Source organism: Puma concolor, chromosome C2, assembly GCF_028749965.1.
Source record: "Puma concolor isolate L17-30 chromosome C2, mPumCon1.1.hap2, whole genome shotgun sequence".
In the NCBI taxonomy this organism is placed as follows: domain Eukaryota; kingdom Metazoa; phylum Chordata; class Mammalia; order Carnivora; family Felidae; genus Puma; species Puma concolor.
The window spans coordinates 164,585-188,451 of NC_141675.1; the positions used below are offsets into that span (position 1 = coordinate 164,585).

Consider the following 23,867-nt stretch of genomic DNA (forward strand, 5'->3'; position numbering starts at 1 on the left):
TAACTTTTCATGTATTCTTTTATTTGAGGGAGGGGTCATTAATTCTGATTCAACATGGTAACTCTACATTTGGTCCCAGGAGGTAATGATTACTCCTTAATATTCTAGCCCAGTTGTTCTCAAATTTTAGAAAGCATAAGAATCAGTTGGACCCATGTTAAAAATACAAGTTCCAGGGGTGCCTGGGTGGCTCCATCAGTTAAGCATCTTTTTTTTTTTTTTTTTTTTTTATGTTTATTTTTGAGAAGTGGGGAGGAGCAGACATAGGGGGACAGGGGATCTGAAGTGGGCTCTGTGCTGACAGCAGGCAGCCTGATGCAGGGCTTGAACTCATGAACCATGAGATCATGATCTGAGCCAAAGTTGGATGCTTAACCAACTGAGCCACCCAGGCACCCCAAGCATCTGACTCTTGATTTCAGCTCAGGTCATGATCTCACAGTTCATGGGATCAAGTCCCACCTTGGGCTCTGTACTGTCAGTGTGGAGCCTGGTTGTGATTCTCTCTCTCTCTGATCCTCACCTGCTAGTGTGTGCTAAGATAAATAAACTTAAAAGAAATACAAATTTCAGTGCCCCTCATTCAATTTGTTGCCTTTATCTAGAAGCGTATTCTTTTTTTCCGACAAAAATCTATTCACTCAGTCCAAAATGACATCATTGTTCAGAATCAGGGTATTTTGAGGGTTACAATTGCCTAAATATTCAACATTTCCATCTTTATCATGACATTTGCCAGCTAAAGAAATTCCAACTCATATTTGGGTAAATGAAGTCAATATCCAATTATTCAGGTCTTATTTTATTGGTCAAAATAGTGATAATGCAATGCTTCCCTTTGGAAATTCAGCCTATTTGAATATAGGTCTCTCAGGCTGTTAGAAAGGATCAAGATACTTCACTTCGAGTGATATATGCACCCCTATGTTTATTGTAGCATTATATACAATAGCCAAGATATGGAAGCAATCTGTGTCCATTGATAGATGAATAAATAAACGTGCTATTGATAGATGAATGCATAAAGATTCTTGTTTGGGACAGGGCAGGTAGGGGCACACCTTTACCTCTGCCCCAATACAAGCGGTTCATTAACTTTGACTCTAGCATATTGCTCTGGACAAATCAGAGGCCCCTGACCAGATGTGCAACTTCTCTTATTCCTGCAGACGGTTGGGAATTGCCCAGCTGTTCCTGATCCTACTGTTCAAGTATCCCACATGTTCACTCTCAGAAGAAAACTTAGGGAACCCCTGAGACGAGGTGAATTGTCTAGTTTTTCCCACATGGCTCTCTAAGGTCTCTTAAAGAAAAACCACAACTATCATTGCTCCAGTGCTCCTCACTAGGATAGATGTCCATAATAAACATACAGCTCAGAGAATACAGTTGTTAGTGGTTTAATATTTAGCACCATGGCAGCTGCCATGACCACCTTTTCCATAAATGGCCCCTGTAACAGACCGCATACATCCCAAATCCTAACGGCACCAGTGTGGTGGTTCCCAAGGAAAAGCTTGAGTGTCACCAATTTTTGCTCACTGCCAAAGCAGTCTGAATGCTGACTGGAGAGTTTCACTGGTGGTGTATTCTTGACATCAGGACATGCTCTATGACTTGCCAGGGCCGCTACAGTTATGATGTAATTGCATTTGTTTTGGCCCCTCCACCCTTGGGAAGCAACATAGACAGTCACAGACATAGACAGCAACATAGAGTCTCAGTAAGGGGATATAACATTTTTCTATTTTTTTCCAAAATGAGACTCAAAGTATATAATTAATGTATACAATCTAAAGGCTGACCATGTACATTTGTGCCCCATGGCCCTGAGCATGCAGCTATGGTTACCACTCCCTCTTCAGTCTAAGGGGAATATATATTGTCCTGTGATTACTTTGTCTAATAATCTCACCATAGCCAAATATTGGATAACTATTGACTCTGTTCATCTCCATCCACAATCCATATGGCACCAAGTTGGCATTCAGTTGGGAAACTGAGTATCTGTAAATGTATCATCCATATAGAAGACAATGCAACTGGAAGGGATCTGGGGGAAAAGCCTGTTAGATTATAAGATTATCATTGTTTTTAATGAGCCAACAATTCCTAACCAAGTAACACTTGAGGAAGACCCACAGGTCAGAAAAGGGGTGGGTCATCATACAGTTCTTTCCTACTGTGGTTTCATGTAAAGCATTCACATGCCTTAACAGGGGATCTGTACCTCATCTTACATAGCCCTGTGCATACATTAGTGGGAAGACTATTGTGGTTCAGTAAGAAATATCTACATTGTCCTATTCTAGATCAAATAGTTGTACCATTAGTTACCTGGAGCCAGCTGACATGACACCTTCTCTTTATACAGCTGGAACAAGTGCTTCCATGAGGCCCCATCAGGCTAGAAAATGTCCTAACGTTAGAGTCAGAGGATGATATTTTCCATTAAGCAAAAGCTACCTTGTGAATACTCACAATTTGTCCCTAACAACTAGAGGTTTTCATGAAGTGAAAGTTTTCATAAAAGTATCCTTCATAGCAGGAGGTCAATGCCTTGACAGAAATGTTTCCCATTTAGTACAGAAATGGGTACTGAGTATTGTCTAACTCAGTAACTTTTTAGTACCCATAGTCTCTTGACCTTTCCTACTAGATTTAAAAGCGGAACAATTAGGGTTGGGGATGTAGAGTATAGGTGTGGAATATTTTCTTTCTGTGCATAAGAGGTAAGAGGATAATGTGCATATGAGGTAAGACAATTAAGTGTCCAGCTCCTAGCACCTTTACTGTCATATCTGACCACTTAAACTATCTCCTGGGTATAAATTCACACTAATTTTTAAAAATAAAGTGGGGGTCCTTTATGCCACTACTTAACAGTCCAGTAAAAATGATTTCTGGATATACATTACCAAAATTTACAGAGGGAGAAATCTAAAGAGTACAACCACTGAAGAATCAAAATGTTGCTAAAGATATGTCCCTCCCAATTACCTCCTCCTCAAAAAAGGATCTGGCCACTATTTTTAGCCTTCAATGAATAATTCCCACATTATGCAAACTATTTTAGAAAACAAAAGAGAAATAAACTTTCCATATACATTTTGGAAAGCCAGCCAAACCTTAGTAAATTAAATCTAGTTTTCTACATAAAAAAAAAAAAAAAAAAATCACAAACAAATGGATTTTATTCCAGGACTTCCAGGAAACTTCAATTATTTGGAAGGTTGTCAAAAAAATATGAATTACAAAAAGAATAGATGACATACACCAACACATTTTTAAAAAACTTGATAGAATTTAGCAACTCTAAGTGTAATCATTGCTATAGTGGGTACTATGTGCCAAGAACTGTTCTAAATGCCTTATACTTACTAATGAACTAATTTTATCCTCACAACCATAGCTTTAGTTTACAGATGGAAGGACTGACACACAAGGAAGCTAAGTGACTTGGCCAGGGCCACATACCCTAGATGAGTGGTAAGCCAGGATTTGAGTTAGGATACTAGGCACAAAATCAGTGTTCTTAACTACTGTACTATCTTGCTTCTTCTAAAAACAGGAATAGAAGGAAACTTCCTAAACACAATAAAGTACCAGAAACCAACAAGGAAGTAATGGTGGCGAGATGTCCAGAATACATGGGGAAGTTCTCAATAAGGCCCCCAAATGTGATATTCTACAATGAGATGCTGCTTCCATCTTTAGAAGCTTCTACTCTAGTTGGGGTGAGAACAGGGATATCAGGCCCAATTTAAGGATGGTCCACCTAGAGAAAAGAGTTTTTAAAAATTATTTATTAAACAACTACTATATGAAAATTATCTATATGCTAAAAGAAATACATATCATATCTAGCCTCAAAGGGCCTACAATAAGTTGATATGAAAGTATACACATACACACTGAGAATAATTGACAAGGTAGTTTAACAACAGTTGCACCAGCTGTAGCACCAGCTAATTGGAAGCAGTAAGGTCAAAAAAATAGATGTTTAAGAAGAATGACGGAGGATTTCAAGAAAGCCTTTTAGTGATTAGAGGCATCTGAAAGGATCTAAGGGACATACATTAGCAAACAGGAAGAAAAGGTTTTATAGATAGGGAACACAGCTGATGAAGGTCTGGATTATTGTGGAAGTTTAAAATCTATAGGGATGGGGCACGTGGGTGGCTCAGTTGCTTAAACACCCGACTTCGGTTCAGGTCATGATCTCACAGCTCGTGAATTTGAGCCCTGCGTCAGGCTCTGTGCTGACAGCTCGGAGCCTGGAGCCTGCTTCAGATTCTGTGTCTCCCTTTCTCTCTGCCCCTCTCCCTTTCCTGCTCATGTCCTGTCTCTCTCCTTCAAAAATAAACAAACATTAAAAAAATTAAAATCTATATAGGGAGAACCTTTGCCAAGAGTAAAGGAAAAGATGAATCTGACTTGGAAAGTGACTTATGCAGATGGCAAAATGGAGGAGATGTAGCACACTAAGAAACATAGAATCTCTGTCCTTGAGAAGCACACAATCTGATTATGGAATACATAACTAAGAAACTGGATTTCTCAACAAATCCAACGAAAGAATGGACAAACGAATAAATGAACTTGTAAGTACATGAAATGTGTAGTCCTTACTTTACCAAGACTGAGAACGGATTACACTGTGACTCCCACTTTCCTACCTTCATGACCCACCAGAAAGTATGCAGAGAATGGCACATTTTGAGGAGCAGTTTTAAGAGATCAGGATGAGCATCCTCCTTATAAAAAAAGGCTTACTTCAAAGTTCCTTGGAAAATCAGGCCTTAAGAAACTGAGCGAGCCAGACCTGAATGTTTGTCTCCGATGTGAGTTCGCTGGTGGTGATTGAAAGTGGAACGCTGACTAAAGGCTTTCCCACACTCAATACACTCGTAGGGCTTCTCTCCAGTGTGAACTCTCTGATGTACAATGAGCTGTGAGCTGTCACTAAAGGCTTTCCCACAATCACTACATTTATAGGGTTTCTCCCCAGTATGGGTTCTTTGATGTACCATGAGACTGGAGCTATAACTAAAGACCTTCCCACACTCATTACATTCATAAGGCTTCTCACCAGTGTGAATTCTTTGGTGTATAATGAGGTGTGAGTTTTGATTGAAGGATTTTCCACACTCGTTGCATTTATAGGGCTTTTCACCTGTGTGAAGTCTCTGATGTCGAATAAGACATTTACTGAGACTGAATGCCTTACCACATTCATTACATTCAAAAGGTTTTTCTCCAGTATGAATTCGCTCATGATCAACAAGTTGAGAGTTCTGATTAAAGGCTTTCCCACACTCACTGCATTTGTACGGTTTTTCCCCAGTGTGGAGACTCTGATGTCGAATAAGACATTTACTCCGACTGAAGGCCTTGCCACATTCATTACACTCATAAGGCTTTTCGCCAGTATGGATTCTCTGATGATCAGTAAGATTTCTATTAGAACAGAAAGCTTTCCCACATTCACTACACTTGTAAGGTTTCTTACCAGTGTGAAGTACCTGATGTCGAACGAGACTTTTACTCCGAATAAAGGCCTCACCACACTCACTGCATTCATAAGGTTTCTCTCCAGTATGGGTTCTCTGGTGGTCAATTAGTTGGGAACTCTGAGTGAAGGCTTTAGCACATTCATTGCATTTATATGGTTTCTCGCCATTATGGAGTCTCTGGTGTTGAATAAGATGGGAGCTGTGTCGGTAAGTCTTTCCACACTCACTGCACTCATAGGGTTTTTCCCCTGTATGGGTTCTGAGGTGAACTATGAGCTGAGAGGTCTGCCTGAAAGTCTTCCCACACTCATTACACTCATAGGGTTTCTCTCCAGTATGGATTCTCTGGTGCCCAATGAAGTGTGAATTCCGATTGAAAGCTTTACCACATTCATCACACTGGTAAAATTTCTGTCCCTTGAGAACTCTCTGATGTTCTGTAGCACTAGAGGACAGATTTGGATCCTTATATTCATCACATCCATCTTTTGTGGATTTACCTTTATCCTTGTGTGTTAGTTTGAAGAAATCACTTTCCAGTCTGCTCCCTTCCTCATCTGAGGGTTGCTCTTCCAGCTTCTCTAAAGCACCTTCACAGGCAGTTCGTGCCTCTGGTTCCCCAGAAACCACCCCACAGAGGCCTCCTGATGTCCCATCAGATGACCCCAGTCCTTTAGAAACTTCCTGCTTTGCAGGCAAATCTGGACACTCCATCCTAGTCTCATTTGCTGCCAAAAGAGAGAAGAAAACAACTTTTATTCATTTTGCATCCTATTAAGGAAACAGAATCATCAGGAGTCTACGTATCTGAAAAAACCTTCACATTAGGGGACACATTAAGAGGCGACACAGTAAGAACAGGACAAAAGTGGGAACTAGCTCAAGTTTTTCTTCATGGACAGAAAGATGAAGAGGGGAAGGACGATGAGGGGGGAAGAGAGTGGACAGAGCTCTGTCCTGATAGCTCTTAATTGCTCCAATTAATTACCCAATTCAAAAGAGCAATTAGGGGCACCTGAGTGGCTCAGTCGGTTAGGCATCTGACTCTTGGTATCGGTTCAGGTCATGATCTTGCAGTCGTGGGATCGAGCCATGTGTTGGGCTCCACGCCGAGCAGAGACTGCTTGGGATGCTCTCTCCCTCTCTCTCTGCCCCTCCCCAACTTGCGTTCTCTCTCCCTCTCAAAATAAATAAATAAACTTAAAAGGAAAAAAAAAAAAGAGCAACTGGAGGGCAAGAGAACAGACTGTACAGATGGGTGATCTTACAGAAGTCACTTAGTAAAATGATGAACTCTAACATCCTTTCTAACCATGCCATTGTCTGCTTCCACGCTTCTCAGCAAAGATATTGAGGGGAGAGAGGAGTGGCAAATACCTCAAGTCAAATATGAGAAACAGTGTAGGCAAGCACAATTAGGAAAAAAACGGACCCAAAAAAGTGATTCTCACGTGTGAGGACAATGACAAGATTCAGAGAAGCCATGGGTTCAGAAAAGCATGCAGGGGACAGCAGAGCTCTAAAAGTGGGGGTCCTCTAGTCCCTGGGGCACTGAACTGGTAGAAGGCAGTACTGCATTCCTACGAAAATTAAGAAAGGGATCGATAATTTGAAATATGACTCAAAATATGTCTTTGGTATCTTGGTCATCTGGATTCATAGGAAACTGAACAGTTCAATCTTTCCTTTGGAATCTAGAAAAGATGGGAAGAAGCAGGCAATCAGTCACGGCTAAACACAAAAATGTTGGTTCCTTTTAATCACATCTTAAGCAGGGCCACAACCCATCATGGCATTTTAGCACATGGAAAGTTACAGATATCGGGCTCCTTGGCTCCTAAGCCCACCCACCCTCTTCAGATTTGGCTACTGTCCTAGACTTGCCATCCAGAGAACCTGCCCCCAAAACATCCCCCTCCAGGAAGCTGTCCCGCCTCCGTCGTTCCTGAAGCGGAAGCTGAGGCAGCCATGCTTTGTGCCTCATGACAACTGGTCTCATTACATCTCAGACCACGACTGACCAGGGCACCAGGCCCAAGGGTAGCTTCTCTGTACCTTACACATCAGCCTCTGCTGTGGCCAGGAGCAAAGTCTGCCCAAATAGAGATGATACTTAATGGCTGAACCACCCTTGGAGTCCCTCTCTAAGTAAATCTGCAACTGGAAATGGGGCAAAATAAAGAAAATAAAAACAAGTAGGAGCTCTAAGCTGAAATGAGGCAAGGAGAGAAGCCAAGCCATTAGGAGCCACGGCATGCAAAAAGTATGAGGGAACAGAAAGTCGAATCAAGAAGATGCCATGAGAGGACAAAAGGTTCGGAGTGAAGAAAATAGGTAGCCGTGGAAGGAGAAAACAGGTAAGCAGGGAGCAACTACCACATTCCCTGGCATAAAAATGATTTGCTGTTGTTGCGGAGGACCCTGTGCTGCTCTGGGTCAGGGCCCAGTTTCCATGGGCCCCATTTCCCAAAGGATGGTCTAGCTGGCAGGTTTGATCAGGGTTTCCATTCCTTCAGCCTTACTGAAGTAACACAACTCAGGACTTACAATAACACGAGTGGTTCCCTACTCCTTACAACTACAAATTCTAACCAAACCACCTAGCTCAATTAAAAATGAAATAAAGACACTGCTTATAATTAGAAAGCTGAGTGATGGGTGCGTGACAGTTCATTACACTGTTCTCTGTACTTTGTCTTACGTTTGCAGCTTTTTGCAATAAAAACTTGAAAAAGAAGCACATAGCAAAGAAAACGTATAGAATGCAGACTATGTTACTGGGGAACAGAATCATTACCCAATGAGGCCACTCTGCGATAATTTTCCGGCATGAGGCTCCGGTACACGGCTCTCTGACTGAGTGCCGGACCTTTCCACTTCCTCTCGGTATAGTCCACAGACAGGAACTCGTACGCTGCAGAACCCTGGAATGACAAGCTTCTATTGCTCAGGGATATTCCCGGCCTGAAGGGCAGAGACATCAGGGTACCCAGAGCCCAGGGTGGGGCCCTGGTGGGCAAAGGGGTGCTGGAGGGAGAGAAGCTGGGATGAAACAGAGTTCATGAACTCAGCAGGCAGGACCCAGTTCCAGAGGGTGCGATCAGGCTGGGAAACCACAGGGGCACTTTCAGAATGGGCCAGGGCCCGGAGATGAGTGCTAGCTGTTCCTGCACCACACACTTGGGAACTCAGGGAAGACAGACTCAAGCTCACCTGGGGCCTGACCATCCGAAGCACAGTTGCTGCTGCCTGGTCTCCTGACTTCCCAGCTTGGGAAACGGCAGGCACCTGGGAAGCACACTGACCTGACGGAGGAAAGAAAGCTATGAGGACAGCCCTGCCTTGGCTCCAGTAAGGTCTGTGTCCCAGTGAGTGGATTCAAGAGAACCCAGGCGGCTCCACACACTGCCTCTCATCCCTCTTCCAGGCAGGCGTTTTTCTGAGGGTGCAGAGGGTCCTTTGTCAAACTGAGAGCTGGCCATTCCTCCCAGCCCTCACTCGCTTCAACCTCACTGAAGGAAGCTATACTTCTGCCCGCTTTCTCTCCCCATGGCTTCCCTAGCATCAGCCCAGCCTGCTTTTCCTCTCACATCTCTGGCCCCTCGTTCTGGTTTCACTTCCTTCTCTTGCCTTCTCATTATGGACACTGGAGGCTCTCAGACCTCAGAGCATCTCTTTTTGCTCTGTCGGAGATCTCACCGACTATCAATGCTCTAACGCTGCTTTCGCAGTTCCTAGCTCTTTCCTAGACTCCTATCAGAAGCTTCCAGTTACCTACAGGACGTTTCCTTTGGGTGTCCCTCATCACCTCAAATTCAAAATAAAAAATGGATGTTCTGACCATCTTCCTTTCCTGACTTCCTTCTTTCTGTCAATGAATCCATACACTGGCCAAACCCCCTAATTCTTCCTTTCCACTGTCTCTTGGATTCTTCCTTCCTATGTGTGTCACATCAGTCAATTTCTATTCCACTCAACATTGCTCAGACAACAATTGCCTCACATCCATTCTGGCACACTAGCCTCTTACAGATGCTCTAAGCCATTGGTCTTACCATTCAATCCACAATGGTTACATGTCAGAATAGTCCTCTTGAAATACTGTTTCTAACACATCAACTCTTGCCCACCAAAATTTTCCTAGCGTCAACCCTAAGGCCCTGTATAAGCAGACCCTGGGCGCTGAAAAATAGTCCTTCCTCATTACGCTTCACTGGGGTCCAAGGAACCCTCATTTACAGTTTTTGTTTATATCCTCTGCTCTGGTGCCTCTCACTTTTCTCTCCCCTTCAAATGCTACCCCATTTTTCATTGTTCAATCCCACTGCTTCCTTCTCCAATAAGCATCCCCTATCTGCTCCAGCCCACAGTGATTTTTCTCAATGTTTATGATGTCCATTATGTTCACTCTCATGGCATCAAATGCCTGGGGATAGATGTCACTCAACGTATCTTACAAAATGCCTCTTCTTGCAGTTATGACTCACTCTCTGCCAACTGGATAACAAGCTCTGTGAAAGCAGTGACTGTGTACTATATCTCTCTGGTCCCCAACAGTGCCTAACCTATGACATGTGCTTGACTGAAACTTGCTAAATACATGAATGATTGGAGAGTAAGCAATTGGAACAGACAAAGTTACTAGGAAAGAAAGACAGAGGGCAGGACATTGAGGGATTCCAACAGGGTGGGAGATAGGGAGATAAAGGAAAGGAGACTTGAGGAGAAAAGGCAGGCAGCACTTGAGGCCAGAGCTGGGAGTTGAGTACCAGAGTGCCCATTGTGGAGGAGGTATGTCCCTGGGTCCTGAGGAGGCTCCAGGTGGGCTTCAGGGGCTGAACCCTCACTGAGGGGCGAGGTAGGAAGAAATTCTTCTGATGTGCCCAGGGCTGTGGTCTCCTCCAAATGTATTTCCTGTTCCTGTGCAGGAGTTGAAACCTAGGAACAAAGTATTATAATTGGATTCATAAGAGTGGCCTTCAAGGTATGGAACCCAAAACCTCTAAGAAACATCCCCAAAAGAAAGCCAGGAAAAGAACAGCCAATGTCGTTCCAGCCCCAACAGTACAGCCTTCTGGGGGAAAAATTGTCAAAGCGCAATCTATAGCATGCAATTCTGCTTGCTATCCCTCTGTTGAACCTGTTGGTAGGAGCTTGAAGACCAGATTATAAAATCATTTCCATTTTGTCAATTCTTCACACACAAATTTGCTTACGAAGAACAATCTAGAAAAAGGAGCCAGGAGAGTAATTCTGTACACTCCCTGTGACCTTAGCCTACAGAAAAGGCCAATCAGAAGTACCTAGGAAATTGGGGCGCTGGGTGGCTCAGTCAGTTAAGTGTCCAACTCTTGGTTTCAGCTGAGGTCACGATCTCACAATTTCTGAGTTTGAGCCCCACGTCAGGCTCTGCACTGACAGCTTAGAGCCTGCTTGGGACCCTCTCTCTCTCTCTTTCTGCCCCTCCCCTGCTCCCTTTCTCTCTCTCAACATAAACAAATAAACTTTAAAAAAGTACCTAGAGAATAAAAAATGATAGATGTATGTACATATATGTGCATATATAATGCTACTGAAGCTGACAGCAGAAGCAATGGCCCAAAATAGTGCTGACAAACCACGACAGTGTTTCTAATTTCTCTCAGTGAAAGTGTTTCCTCTTTAGAGAGGCCATCTCTGACCATACTGACAAAGCAAGGGTAGTCACTATCTCTCAAATAACCTGGTTACATTTTCTATATGTCTTAATCCTTAAATTATCCTATTTATGCCTTTATTGCCTATTTATCCCCCAATGAAATATAAGCTGTCTGAGGGTAAGAACTTTGTGTTGATCACTTGCCCGTAGAACAATTGGTGTTAATATTTGCTGACCTTCTCTTAATACTTTTTTTTTCCTTTCGATACTTAATACTAGTTTTTAAAGTTACCTGCAAACCCAGTTGTCAATATGTACTACGCCTCCAAAATAATTTATATAAAAAGTCAAATAAGATCAGATAGCACCAATCTTTAGAGACCTTGAAAATACCTCAGATCATAGGTATTTCTAAATCTTGCTTATTGTCATCACACCATCTCCGCACAGTCTCACGGTTACTTTTTCACAAGCATTTGGGGCAGAAAACCTAAGACACTATCTAAATGAATAACGTTTATAGGTTCACCTGCTTGCACTAACACGTACATAGTACAGCTTGGGTGCATAGGTGCAAATAACTTCTTCACAAACCCTGCTGGATTTGCCCCACTGGCTTACATCTGCTGAAATATGAAGGGACTCATTCCTTTATTGTATATCTCTCCAGCATAGTGACAGAACCAAGAGGCTCCCTGGAGTCTGTGGTGCCCAGGTTCTCCACTGGGCAGTCTTATAAATGGGAGTTCCAGCTCTTACATACAATTGCTGAGTACTGGCAGAAGATAGAACCTAACTGCATTGTGATAACACAATCTTGAAATTCACCAACAATTAAATACTGGTCCAGTTCCTATTTATTATATAGGACTCAGAAACTCCTAAGTTTCTTTTCTTTGTAGGCAAGAAAACCCCATTCCAATTTTCATTCTAAGATGGCATTCAACAGCAAGATACTAGGGAAAAACTAGTGGCTTAGAACCTAGGGAGCTGGAAAATTCTGATTCCCACACTCGGTGGTAATTAGCAATAACCACACTTCGCCTAAATCTCATGGACAAAGAGAACATTCACTAACTCTGCCATCTTAGATGAATCAATTACTTTTCTGTCCTTCCATCACTTGTCAAATGGAGATGATTACTCTCTGCATATTTTTTAAGCCTGCTAGGAGCTGAAATAAGATACAGGATATAGAAGCATTTTGTAAATTGCATGATTCTACAGCCCAGCAAGGACTACCCTACAACCCTCTTCAGCCTCAAAGTGCACATTTGCACAAGCCCACTCCTGCTGAGCAGAATGACTCTGATCTGCCCTGATATTCTTTAATCTCCTCCTGGCAAACTGCCATGAAAAAGCTTGTTTACTCATTTAGCCATAAATACATTTTCTGAGCCTATGCTAGGAAAGACAGACCCGTGTTCTTTTTTTAAAAAAATTTTTTAAATATTTATTTTTGAAGGAGAGACAGACAGAGCATGAGTGGGAGAGGGAGAGGGGCAGAGAGGGAGACACAGAATCTGAAGCAGGGTCCAGGCTCTGAGCTGTCAGCACAGAGCCTGATGCAGGACTCGAACTCACGGACTGTGAGATCATGACCTGGCCAAAGTCGGATGCTTAACCGACTGAGCCACTCAGGCACCCCAAGACAGTTCCGTTTTCATGTCCTCCCTGTCAGAGAACAAGCCAACAATAATGGCTGTAAGAAATAAGAGTCCAAAGAGCCTACTCCTAGGCAGGAGCCAAGAGTGTTCAGCTGCCCTGTCAACTCTAAGTTGCTCTCTTGAGTTTCTGACTTAGTCACCTTTTTCTGAGGCTCCCTGGATAAAAGATTAAGTTTTGATGAAAGGAACATTCTCCTCAGCTTAAGCATATGAAGGTGGGAAAGAAGGAAAATTTCCTTCCACCCTCCTCACTAAATGGCACTCAGAACATTTCAGCCACTAGTCTCTGCCCATGGTTGAACCTAGTTGCTCTCTAGATCCTGGTGATGGCTGATTTATCCCTGCGTTTACTTCCGTATCCAAAGAAATAATGGTTGACAATGGATTTAATGCCAAATGGGCATGGCCAGTACTCTTGGGAAAAAGTCTAGTCCTCAGACTCCAATCAACTGGAATTGATTCCCTAGGCCTAAATATTGTAATTATTTTTTTTTTAAAGCAATGAATACAATGATATGCTGGGTACTTGGGAATTTTCATATACTGGTTTTCCCTGGTAAAGTACAAAGGAGTAAAAGTAGAGGAGAACCTAATCTACCCTACTCAGTTAGTTATAAGAGCAATTTTAGACTTATAAGAGCTAACTTACCATGTGTCAATTTAGCACTTTTAATGTGTCAATTTAGCACTAATCTGGGTGTTGTTGTGAAGGTATTTTGTACATGTGATCAAAATCCATACTCAGTTTACTCTAAGTAAAGGAGATTATCCTAGATCATCTGGATGGGTCTGATTCAATCAGTTGCAAAACCTTAAAATCACAGCTAGAAGTTCCATGAAAAAGTAATTCTGCATGTAAACAGCAGCTTCAGCTTGTGCCTGAATTCCAGCTGGCCCTTCCTGATGGTCTGCTCTATTGATTTCAGACTTGCCTGCCAGTCCCCATAACCACATAAGCCATTTTGTGGCAACAATGTAACTATATACACAAATGTAAGTATATAATATATATCATTTCCTACTGGTTTTGCTTCTTTGGCTAAACCCTGACTGATACACATGGTCACAGAGTTAGTTCCCTCTGTTGTCCTAGAAGCCAGATTTTCCACTGTTGACACACTGCTGACTCTCCAACTTTTCCTCTGATTTGAATTCCCTTGGCTTTAAATTTGAAAGAACCCTAGGAAATAGGATAAACCAAAATTAGAATTAAAAGAAAAAAAAAAAGGAGAGAGAGACCTCAGTTGGGTTTGGAAAGCTAGAAAAGAAATAAACGATTATGATGCCCTGAAATATCACCTCTGATAAGAAACCTAAAAGACAGCAAGAGAGATAACAGACTCTGAAAAGTATGAGGAAGTGAGCAGTGAGAACTTATCAAATGAAGGCCCATGTGATCAACACACCCCAAAAACTACCTCTCCCTACCATACTCCCCCACTCTAACCAGCGTGTTGATCTTCTACCTGCCAGGAGTACTGTGTGGATCTCTAGGCTGAAGCTAGGCTCACGACACAGTATTTCACAAACTGATGCACAGAACTTGGCTGGGATGTGCATTTTTGTTTTTTGGCTTGAAGCACAAAAACTATTTCCTCTGTATCCATGGAACGAGCTTAGGAATCCTCTGGGCAAACCAGCCTAGATCTTAGGGAATGGAGAATTACTATTCCCAGGTTAGCCCAAGCACTAAAGAATGGTTCCAGAGGCCATTCTAGACTCATCTGCTCACCTCTCCTGGTCCACTGAGGTGTCTCTGGAAATCCTCCACCACAGCCACAGCCTCCTCACCATTCTCAGGTTGATGCAGCTGCACCCAGGTCCGGAGCTCCCCAGGCAGAATGGTCAGGAACTGCTCCAGCACCAGCAGCTCCAGAATCTGCTCCTTAGTGTGTACCTCTGGCATGAGCCACCAGTGGCAGAGCTCCCGGAGCCGGCTCAGTGCCTCCTGAGGCCCAGACATCTCATGGTAACATAACTGTCTGAAGTGGAGCCGGAAAATTTCACAGACGGGAGGGTGGTTCTTTTGGAGATTGCAGGCCTGACCCCAGGTCTGGCTCCCTGGCTCCTGCTTCATGGTCTGGCGCCACTCCTGCTTCTGCAGAACCGCACCCCTAGGGATGAGGCCTAAAGTTCCCCTGCCTTGGGTGGCCATGGTGACCTCAAAGAGAAGCTTGTTTCAGCTGCAGTTTGTCCAATTAAAATGATGCTCTATAATTCAGGTTTCAGGAGCTGTTTTTCAGAGTTGGGGGAATAGGGTGATGGGGTGTCACCTACAGAAACACCAAGAGAGAAATCAGAGTCCCAAAGTGTTCAGTCCCAGGCTGATGACAGACCATCCACAGTTAAAACCCAAAGCTCCGGGGGGAGAAAAAGGGCACAATCAGGGCAGTCTCTCTAAGCATCTCTCCAAGTGACTTGCCTTCTTAAACTTTTCAGTGGCTCCCATCATCTACAGGATAAAACCTAAATGTCTATGAGTAGCATTCACAGCCCTTTACCACCTGGCCTTGGGCCTCTTTTCTAGCCACACCCTCTAACACTCTCTCCAATGCCCAGACTAGAAAGGCTGTAATGATCTCCAAATGAGGAATATGCAAGGCGATGCAAAGAGTATACAAGAACATAGTAAGTTGCTATTTAATTCCTATTTAGCATATGTCTTATGTGTACTGAATTCGCAAAACAGTACATATATTTAATTTGTAAGTAAACCTATGTTGGAAGTAAATAAACCTATGTTGGAAGTGAATGCTCAAATCTCCTCTTTATTGTGACAGAAATGCACAACATAGATTGAGACTAACGCTCCAGAGACACAGCTAGAATCACATATACTCTTACCCTGATTGGATTTTTCTTCTTCAACTTTTGATAAACTCCTGCTCATCTGTCAAGCCCCAAAACAAATACCATTTTCTCCTGAGTGCTTTCCTGATTGTCCCATGTAGGAAGAGAGCTGGTAGTCTCCCTCTCTCTACTTCTCACTGAAACACTGCTGTTTTAACTAGTTTATGCACAACTCGTCACTCACACCCTCCTGCTAGATAGCCACCAAAGGAAAGGAACCGAACGGAGTCAGAAAATGCCAGACCTTTTTCTACTCAACCACCTCCCCTAGAAAACCTTCCTGATCTCTTGAGGCTTAAGTGTGGTTATTGCCTCAGTGGGCCCACAGCACCTTTTTCATTCAAACCTCTGCGAGAGCACTTCTCACACTGTGTTTGTGGTTTACATTGCTGTCTCCCCCACTTTGTGGAAGGACTCAAACGGCAAGGCTGTTTCCCAGTCTTCTCTGTATATAGGTGTGTGTACAGGGCATACAGTGGTAAACATTTGCTAGACAAATGAATGTGACTCATTCAGCTGATACTGAAGTGGGGGGAAAAAGTTGTATCCAGTTTATATATGTAAAACTCTGAGAATCAGCACCTTCATTGTAACCAGAGTGTCTAGGCTAGTCACCATGCAATTCAGGAACCTCCGTAAGCTACTTCTCTCTAGGCTTCAGTTCCTGTAAGGAAAAAACAAACATAAACAAACAAAACACTTTAAAATAATCCGTTAATTCCGCTCTGAAATCCCACACCTGTAGAAAGTTCTGATCATTTTCCTACTTCTCTAACAGTTCCGAATGCTCAGCAGCTAATCTCATCTGCACTTTTGAGTCTCCAAGTGTCACTTGACGTTTGAAATTTCGAGACTGTCTCTCACTTCTGACGCTTCCTATTGTCTTTCAATGCAAGGTTGGGAAAACATCCACCTACATTTCGCGTTAAACCAGGGCTTCTGCGGCGCCGCTCACCTGGCCACGTCTGCCCTTTTCAACCGCTGTACCGGCAGGTGCCCGGCTCCTGGCCAGGCACGGCTGATCAAGGGCACTGGACAAAGAGGAGGCTCTATAACCGGCGGCTTCCCGTCACAGGGACCCGCCGCCGGCCGCGGGGGCGAAGCGTGGGCCGGGCCGGCGTCGCCGATCAGTGCTGCGGGCGGCCGCGGCTCCAACCCAGCGACCCCGGCCCGGGCAGCACCTCCCTCCCCGTCCCTGGTCCGCTCACCGGGGTAGTGTGGCGGTGACCCCTGGGTGCGGGACACAACCGTGGCCCGCAGAAGCGAAAACAATGGCAGAGCCGGAAGCGAGAACAAGGCCCACTTCCGGCCCCTCCAGGATCCCGGAAATCTCTGTGGCGAAGGTGGGCCCGCTTCCCTGCCCTCGGAGAAGGGGGGCTGGGAAGGGTGGGGGGGGGGGGGGGAGGCGTGGCGGGACCGTGGTCGCCAGTACAAGCTGCTCCCGGGCCAGGCCGGGCCACCTTAGAAGGGAGAGGGGGCAGAGACTCAAATGAGGGCTCAGGCTGCGCACTTGCTCCTCTCAGAGTATTCATCCCGGGTCTGCCCCTACCCCTTCTGCTGACCTTGGGAAATAGACCCAACTTCTGAGACTTTTTGTCATCCGAAAAATGTAGAGCGTAAAGTGTGCCTCACTGGGCTAGGAGTGCTGACGGGAGTAACATACAGATACTACATAGCAAACGGCCTGGCGTATCCTGAGCGTTCAGTTATTATTACATTATATGTGATACCCAGGGCATTTTCACCCAATCTGAGTTTCACTGAAGTGAGCAACAGGGCATCTCCATCTTACTAATGAAGAAACAGGCCCAGTGAATGATATTTTGGTCTATGGATGTGGTTAATCTTTCCTGAAACAGTCCTGGCAATCTATGTCCATGGAAAGGTCCTTAGGGAGTGTGGAGGAGCAGGTAAAAGATGGAAAGGTATGGAGACAACATAATATAGATGCATTTCTCTAGTCTAGTATCTGGGAGGCAGGAGTTACCCAGGTGGTCTTCACATGGAAGAATGGTTTGCATATAGAAGCAGGTTGTGAACAGGTCCTGCTGCTAACATGATTGAGTAGGCCCTGAAGCCACAATCTCTAGGTGTAATGGCCATGGGTGAGGGGCAGAAGGTAAGATCAGGCCCTTTCCCATATAGTTAGCTATATCTTATGTAGCTTATTGCAGCCCAACAGGTGGGTCATTTACAGGGTGCAAAGTAACAGTCTCCTGGGCTATCCAAGCGTCACCAATATCTCGAGTTTCTGGGCCCATGTCTGGACTTGATGTGAGTCCCTCAGTTCCATGAACAAGCCAGGACAGAAAAAGACCTCAGAAGACCTACTGCAGAGTTTTTGCAAAGTCTAAAGGAAGTCTTTTGAAGTAGTCTTTGCCCACTTGGCCTAGAGTGGCCTTCTGATAGCAAGATCATCCTCTACATTTGGAAACCTCACAGGGAGGACTTGGCCATCTCATCCTAGCTTCTGCCTGGCATTGCCATTGGATGTGGCCCATTGGTCCATTAAGTCCTCAGAGACTCAGGGTTCTTAAACAAGAAATTTCTTAATTCCAGACCAAATGCGTCAGCTTCAGTTTTCAGGTTTCCCTGACCATGTGTTGTCCTGCAGTTCTGGCTGCTTAGGAGTGTGTAGGAGACTCAAGAATCTGGAAAACAAGATTGAGTTCTTTTATTCCTCAGAGCTGTTTCATGCCCAGGTGGTTGGCTTTCCTAGTCAGCTTTATCAGGGCAGTGTGTCTAAACTTCATAGGTCCCTCTGTAGCCAGCAGTGTGGAACTGATATACCATGACTGGATTGAATCCCAGTGAGGAAGACATCTCCATGCTGCCTCCCATATAGCATCTTGGACACTGGCATTTGGGCCAAAAAACTCGGGAGATCTGAGGGAACACTACCCTGACCTCTTTGAGAAACCATCACACTATCTTTGTTATGAGAGCTAACAGAAAATGTAACCCAAATTCTAGATGCTTAAAGCAGAACTCATCATCTCTGAAGCTCCACGCATGTTCCCATCACCGTGAAAGACACTGTCATTCACCCAGAACCCCAAACCAGAACCCTGGATGCCATACCATGGGTTGGGTGACCATAGCCAAGTTACTTAGCCTTTCTGTGCTACAGTGCTGCATCTTCCTCATCGGTAAAACAAAGATAACAGTAGCTAAATCATAGAGTTAATAAGAGGACTGGATGAGATAATATATAAAAAGCACTTAGAATGGTGCCTGGCAGATTGTAGGTATAACAGGTGTTTTCTAGTATGTTTCCTCCCACTTCATCCACTGTATCCAGATTACTGCCAAGGCCTGCTGAGTCTTTGACCCATTTGTATGTAACAACAACAACAGTGATGACAATAACAACCTTTTGATTTAAGGAGACCACAAAAAGAGGAGCACAGTCAGGTCTGGAGATTCTCTGTCCCTAAACTGCTCAGACCTTGTCACATTATCTATGTGGACAGTCTCCTTTTCAATAGCCAAGAACTCTTATACATCTTAAAAATAAGGTGTGTCCCTAGAAATATGGGCAGGAACATGCAGCTACTGTGCTTGAATGGGAGTGGATGGGGCCCAAGAGCAGAGAGACTCTCCTATTACCTTGAAAACTTCTACTTGTTCTTCAAGACTTACCCGAGAAATCCCTTTCTCCAGGAAGACTCCCCTATATCCCATCTCTCCACCTGGATTAGGTGCCCCTTCCTTTGTGTTCCTGTGATGGCCTGCCATATATTTGTAATACTGTGTTAACACTGTTTACTTGTCAGCCTCCTGCACTGTACAGTAAGCCCTATGTGAGCTGATACCATGTTCATAGTTGAGTCCCCAGGCACAAACTCCAGGCTTGGCTGGTTTTAGTATTTGTCTTCTTGGTTGGAAGAAAAGGTCAGGCCACCTTTGTTTCCCTGGTGTCCAGCACAGAGCCTGGTCTAACCGCTAAGAAATATGTCCTTGATCTGGCTTCTGTGGAAGACTTTTTAATCAGAGAAGGAAAATCATAGGACTGGGTTGTGATTGCCAGCTATACTGAGAGGCTTAGAGGGAAAGAGACAGGAACATCCCTTATATCTGCTTTGCAATTCCAGTGCCTTTGTAAGATAGAATCGTTAGTTTGCAGGTGAGGCTTGGCAAACATCCTGCTATCTGGGAAATATTTTACCGGCTAAAAAGGGCAAGGAAGACTTTGAATTCAGGTCTATAGCCATCCCCTCCTCTTTCTATTGCAAGATGCTATCTTTCTCTGACCCTCATTCATTCCTGTTCATTATTACTCTATTCCTTCCTGCTAATGGAGTTCCAGGTCCTGTTAGGAGCATGGTGGGGGGCGGGGGGGGGGCAGTGACAGTAACAAAACATAGCTTTGAGGTAGACACAGGGGCGCTACATGAACTGTTTTCCTCGAGTAGAGGCCTCAGGGAGGCCCACAGTCCTACTTACTGGAAGCAAATCCCAGGCAGGAAGACCAAGGAGATGGGCAGGTCTCTGAGCTGCCTACATGGAACTGGAAGTTGCTTCAGGGGCCCGAAGAACATGAAGGGATCACTACCCGGTGCTTCCTTGGTTCAGGACTCTAACCAGGTGACTGCTGGTAGTGTGGTGGTTGGGCTGGGCTGGGCTGGGCTGGGCTGGGTGTGCCATTTCAGAGCCCTGCAGTGGGAGCTGCAGTCTTGGATTGTGTCCGCCCATTTTTGCTGCTGATATTGACCCTCACAACTGACATAGATGGGGATACCCACCCAGAAAGCGGTGGGGACGATCCAGGGATCCCATCACATTAGCAAAGGCATTTAATGGGAATGCTGACCTCTGCCTCCATGCCTGGTACCATCCCAACTCACTGTGCTTCCTTTCTGGGAATCCAACCCAGTAGTCTTAGGAGAGCAGGGGCTATACCCCCTGTACTCTGTTCTGGCTAAATCCCTGCTCCAGGCCTGTCATTCTGACCTCAGCCTTCTCAGCCTACCTCCAGCTCACCCTCTGGCCCTTCCTGCTGCAAATCTGCAAAGTGCAAAGAGCATTTTCAGGTCTCATCCTACCCACAGCTCCCAGCCACCAAGGTTGTTGGCAAGGACCAATGGATTGCACGAAGGATCCTTAGAGTCGGTAGTCTGGCCACCACCTTTTTTTTTTTTCCTGTTAAAAAAGTGGGGTTTTTTAAATATAATTTATTGTCAAATTGGTTTCCATACAACACCCAGTGCTCATCCCAACAAGTGCCCTCCTCAATGCCCATCACCCACTTTCCCCTCTCCCCCATCCCCCATCCACCCTCAGTTTGTTCTCAGTATTTAAGAGTCTCTTACAGTTTGCCTCCCTCCCTCTCTGTAACTTTTTTTCCCCTTCCTCTCCCCCATGATCTTCTGTTAAGATCCATATATGAGTGAAAACATATGATGTCTGTCTTTCTCTGACCAACTCATTTCACTCAGCATAATACCCTCCAGTTCCATCCACATTGCTGCAGATGGCCAGATTTCATTCTTTCTCATTGCCAAGTAGTATTCCATTGTATATATAAACCACATCTTCTTTATCCAGTCATCAGTTGATGGACATTTGGGCCCTTTCCATAATTTTGCTGTTATTGAAAAGTGCTGCTATGAACATTGGGGTACATGTGCCCCTATGCATCAGCACTCCTGTGTCCCCTGGATACATTCCTAGCAGTGCTATTGCTGGGTCATAAGATAGTTCTATTTTTAATTTTATGAAGAACCTCCACACTGTTTTCCAGAGTGGCTGCACCAGTTTGCATTCCCACCAACGGTGCAAGAGGGTTCCTGTTTCTCCACATCCTCTCTATTATCTATTGTCTCCTGATTTGTTCATTTTAGCCACTCTGACTGGCGTGAGGTGGTATAGCAGTGTGGTTTTATTTGTATTTCCCTGATGATCAGTGACGTTCAGCATCTTTTCATGTGTCTGTTGGCTATCTGGATGTCTTCTTTGGAAAAGTGTCTATGTTTTCTGCCCATTTCTTCACTGGATTATTTGTTTTTTGGGTGTGGCCACCACCTTCTTATTTTACAGGTGGGGAAATGGGACCACAAGTGATATGAGCCAAAATTTCCTGCCTCTCATTCCAAAGATGTCTCTTTTTCTGAGCCAATGTCCATGACCTTGATTCTCCTGAAGCACCATTTGGTCTTGGAAGTAATAAACTTGACACTGTTGGTCATAATATTTCAGTTTCTGAGTTTGTTGGACCTCAGATTTGAAATCCAAGTTCTTCCAGAAGTGTCTCAAACATAGACTGGAATTTCTTTCCAGCCCTGTGAGTATGACGGACCTAAGCTCTGCCACTTACCATCTGGGATTTGTGACAACTTATGTATCCATTTAGTCTTAAGTCTCTATGTGTGAAATGGAAAAAAAAATCGATGCCTGCTGACATCTCCAAGTTAGGAGGATTAAGTGAGGTAAGTTGTGAGCTTTGGCATGTCCTATACAAACATCTATGTAAGAAACGTCAGATTCTAGGAGGGAGATAGGGGAGTAAGACTGGACCTTGAAAATATCAAGGCAGATAGAGATGACTAGCAAAAGGCAATATGTGAAACCCAACATAGGAGAAATGCAGAGAGCCAAGGGAAGGTTTGATCTTGAAAGGGATCGCAGACAGCCTCAAAGGAAACAGCATTGAGTTGAGCCTTGAAGTTGGATTTGGACAGATGTTGAGGGAGAGGAGACAACATGATCAAATGTTGAGAGAGACACATTTTAAGGAGGGGGGTAATCATTATTTCCATTCAGGTTATTTCCTGTTATAAGCTGTAGAAAATTAACAAAAAAGTGATGCAATCTCTAGTTTTTATGTGTAAAATCTCTATGCCCCTAAACCACCATAATATAATGTCTCTTGATCCTGTTCTTTTTTTAAAAAAAATTTTTTAAAAATATTTTTGAGTTTTATTTAAATTAAAGTATAATTAACATACAGTGCTATATTAGTTTCAGGTATGCAATATAAGATTCAACATTTCTATACGTTGCTCAGGGCTCACCACAATAAGAGCATTTTTTTTTTCCTTTGAGAATAGAAAGACATGTTGGATCAAAATTTTCCCTTTTGTCTGAGTTTATGTTCCCAGTAGCCCAAATATATCTTAATATTTATTTATTTATAATATATTTTTTAATTTTTAAATTTTTGTTTATTTTTTAATTTACATCCAAGTTACTTAGCATATAGTGCAATAATGATTTTAGGAGTAGATTCCAATGATTCATCCCCTATGTATAACAAACAATTCTTATCCCAACAACTGTCTTCCTTAATGCCCCTTACCCATTTAGCCCATCCCCCCACCCACAACCCCTGCAGTAACCCTTAGTTTGTTCTCTGTATTTAAGAGTCTCTTATGTTTTCTCCCCCTCCTTTTTTTTTATATTATTTTTGCTTCCCTTCCCTTATGTTCATCTGTTTTGTATCTTAAATTCCACATATGAGTGAAGTCCTATGATATTTGTCTTTCTCTGACTAATTTCACTTAACATAACACCCTCTAGTTCCATCCAGGTAGTTGCAAATGGCAAGTTTTCATTCCTTTTGATTGCTGAGTAATACTCCATTCTATATATATACCACATCTTCTTTATCCATTCATCTGTCAGTGGACACTTGAGCTCTTTACATACTTTGGCTATTGTCGATAGCGCTGCTATAAACATTGAGGTGCATGTGCCCCTTTGAAACAGCACACCTATATCCCTTGGATAAATACCTAGTAGTGCAATTGCTGAGTTGTAGGGTAGTTCTATTTTTAATTTTTTTAGGAACCTCCATATTGTTTTCCAGAGTAGCTGTACCAGTTTGCATTCCCACCAGCAGTGCGAAAGAGATCCTCTTTCTCTGCATCCTCACCATCTGTTGTTGCCTGAGTTGTTAAGTTCAGCCACTCTGACTGGTGTGAGGTGGTTATCTCATTGTGGTTTTGATTTATATTTTCCTGATGATGAGTGATTTTGAGCATTTTTTCATGTGTCTGTTCACCTACTGGATGTCTTGTTTGGAGAAGTGTCTATTCATGTCTTTTGCCCAATTCTATACTGGATTATTTGTTTTTTGGGTGTTGAGTTTGGTAAGTTCTTTCTAGATTTTGTGTACTAACCCTTTATCTGATATGTCATTTGCAAATATCTTCTCCCATTCCATCGGTTGCCTTTGAGTTTTGCTGATTGTTTCCT

The 23,867-nt window shown here is 43.7% G+C and overlaps 1 protein-coding gene and 1 long non-coding RNA gene across 3 annotated transcripts in view; one reads left to right on the forward strand and one right to left on the reverse strand.

The window, feature by feature from the left end:
• On the reverse strand, positions 1 to 16,992 carry ZKSCAN7 (zinc finger with KRAB and SCAN domains 7). Its single transcript, XM_086720263.1, has 7 exons — positions 16,880 to 16,992; positions 16,254 to 16,335; positions 14,554 to 15,094; positions 10,286 to 10,454; positions 8,730 to 8,821; positions 8,314 to 8,440; positions 1 to 6,244 (listed from the first exon to the last, which is right to left on the reverse strand). Exons 3-7 carry the CDS (start codon positions 14,974 to 14,976, stop codon positions 4,803 to 4,805), a joined length of 2,253 nt encoding a protein of 750 aa, XP_086576389.1. The 5' UTR covers positions 14,977 to 15,094; positions 16,254 to 16,335; positions 16,880 to 16,992; the 3' UTR covers positions 1 to 4,802.
• Positions 16,902 to 23,867, forward strand: part of LOC147577023 (uncharacterized) — a 13,307-nt gene continuing 6,341 nt past the window's right edge. The window contains exons 1-3 of one of the 2 annotated variants that reach the window (XR_015255891.1): positions 16,911 to 17,014; positions 20,134 to 20,258; positions 21,951 to 22,099. This is a non-coding gene — a long non-coding RNA (uncharacterized LOC147577023). Of the gene's footprint in view, positions 17,015 to 20,133; positions 20,259 to 21,950; positions 22,100 to 23,867 lie in introns of both variants that reach the window. The other variant, XR_015255890.1, reaches the window with a different exon arrangement.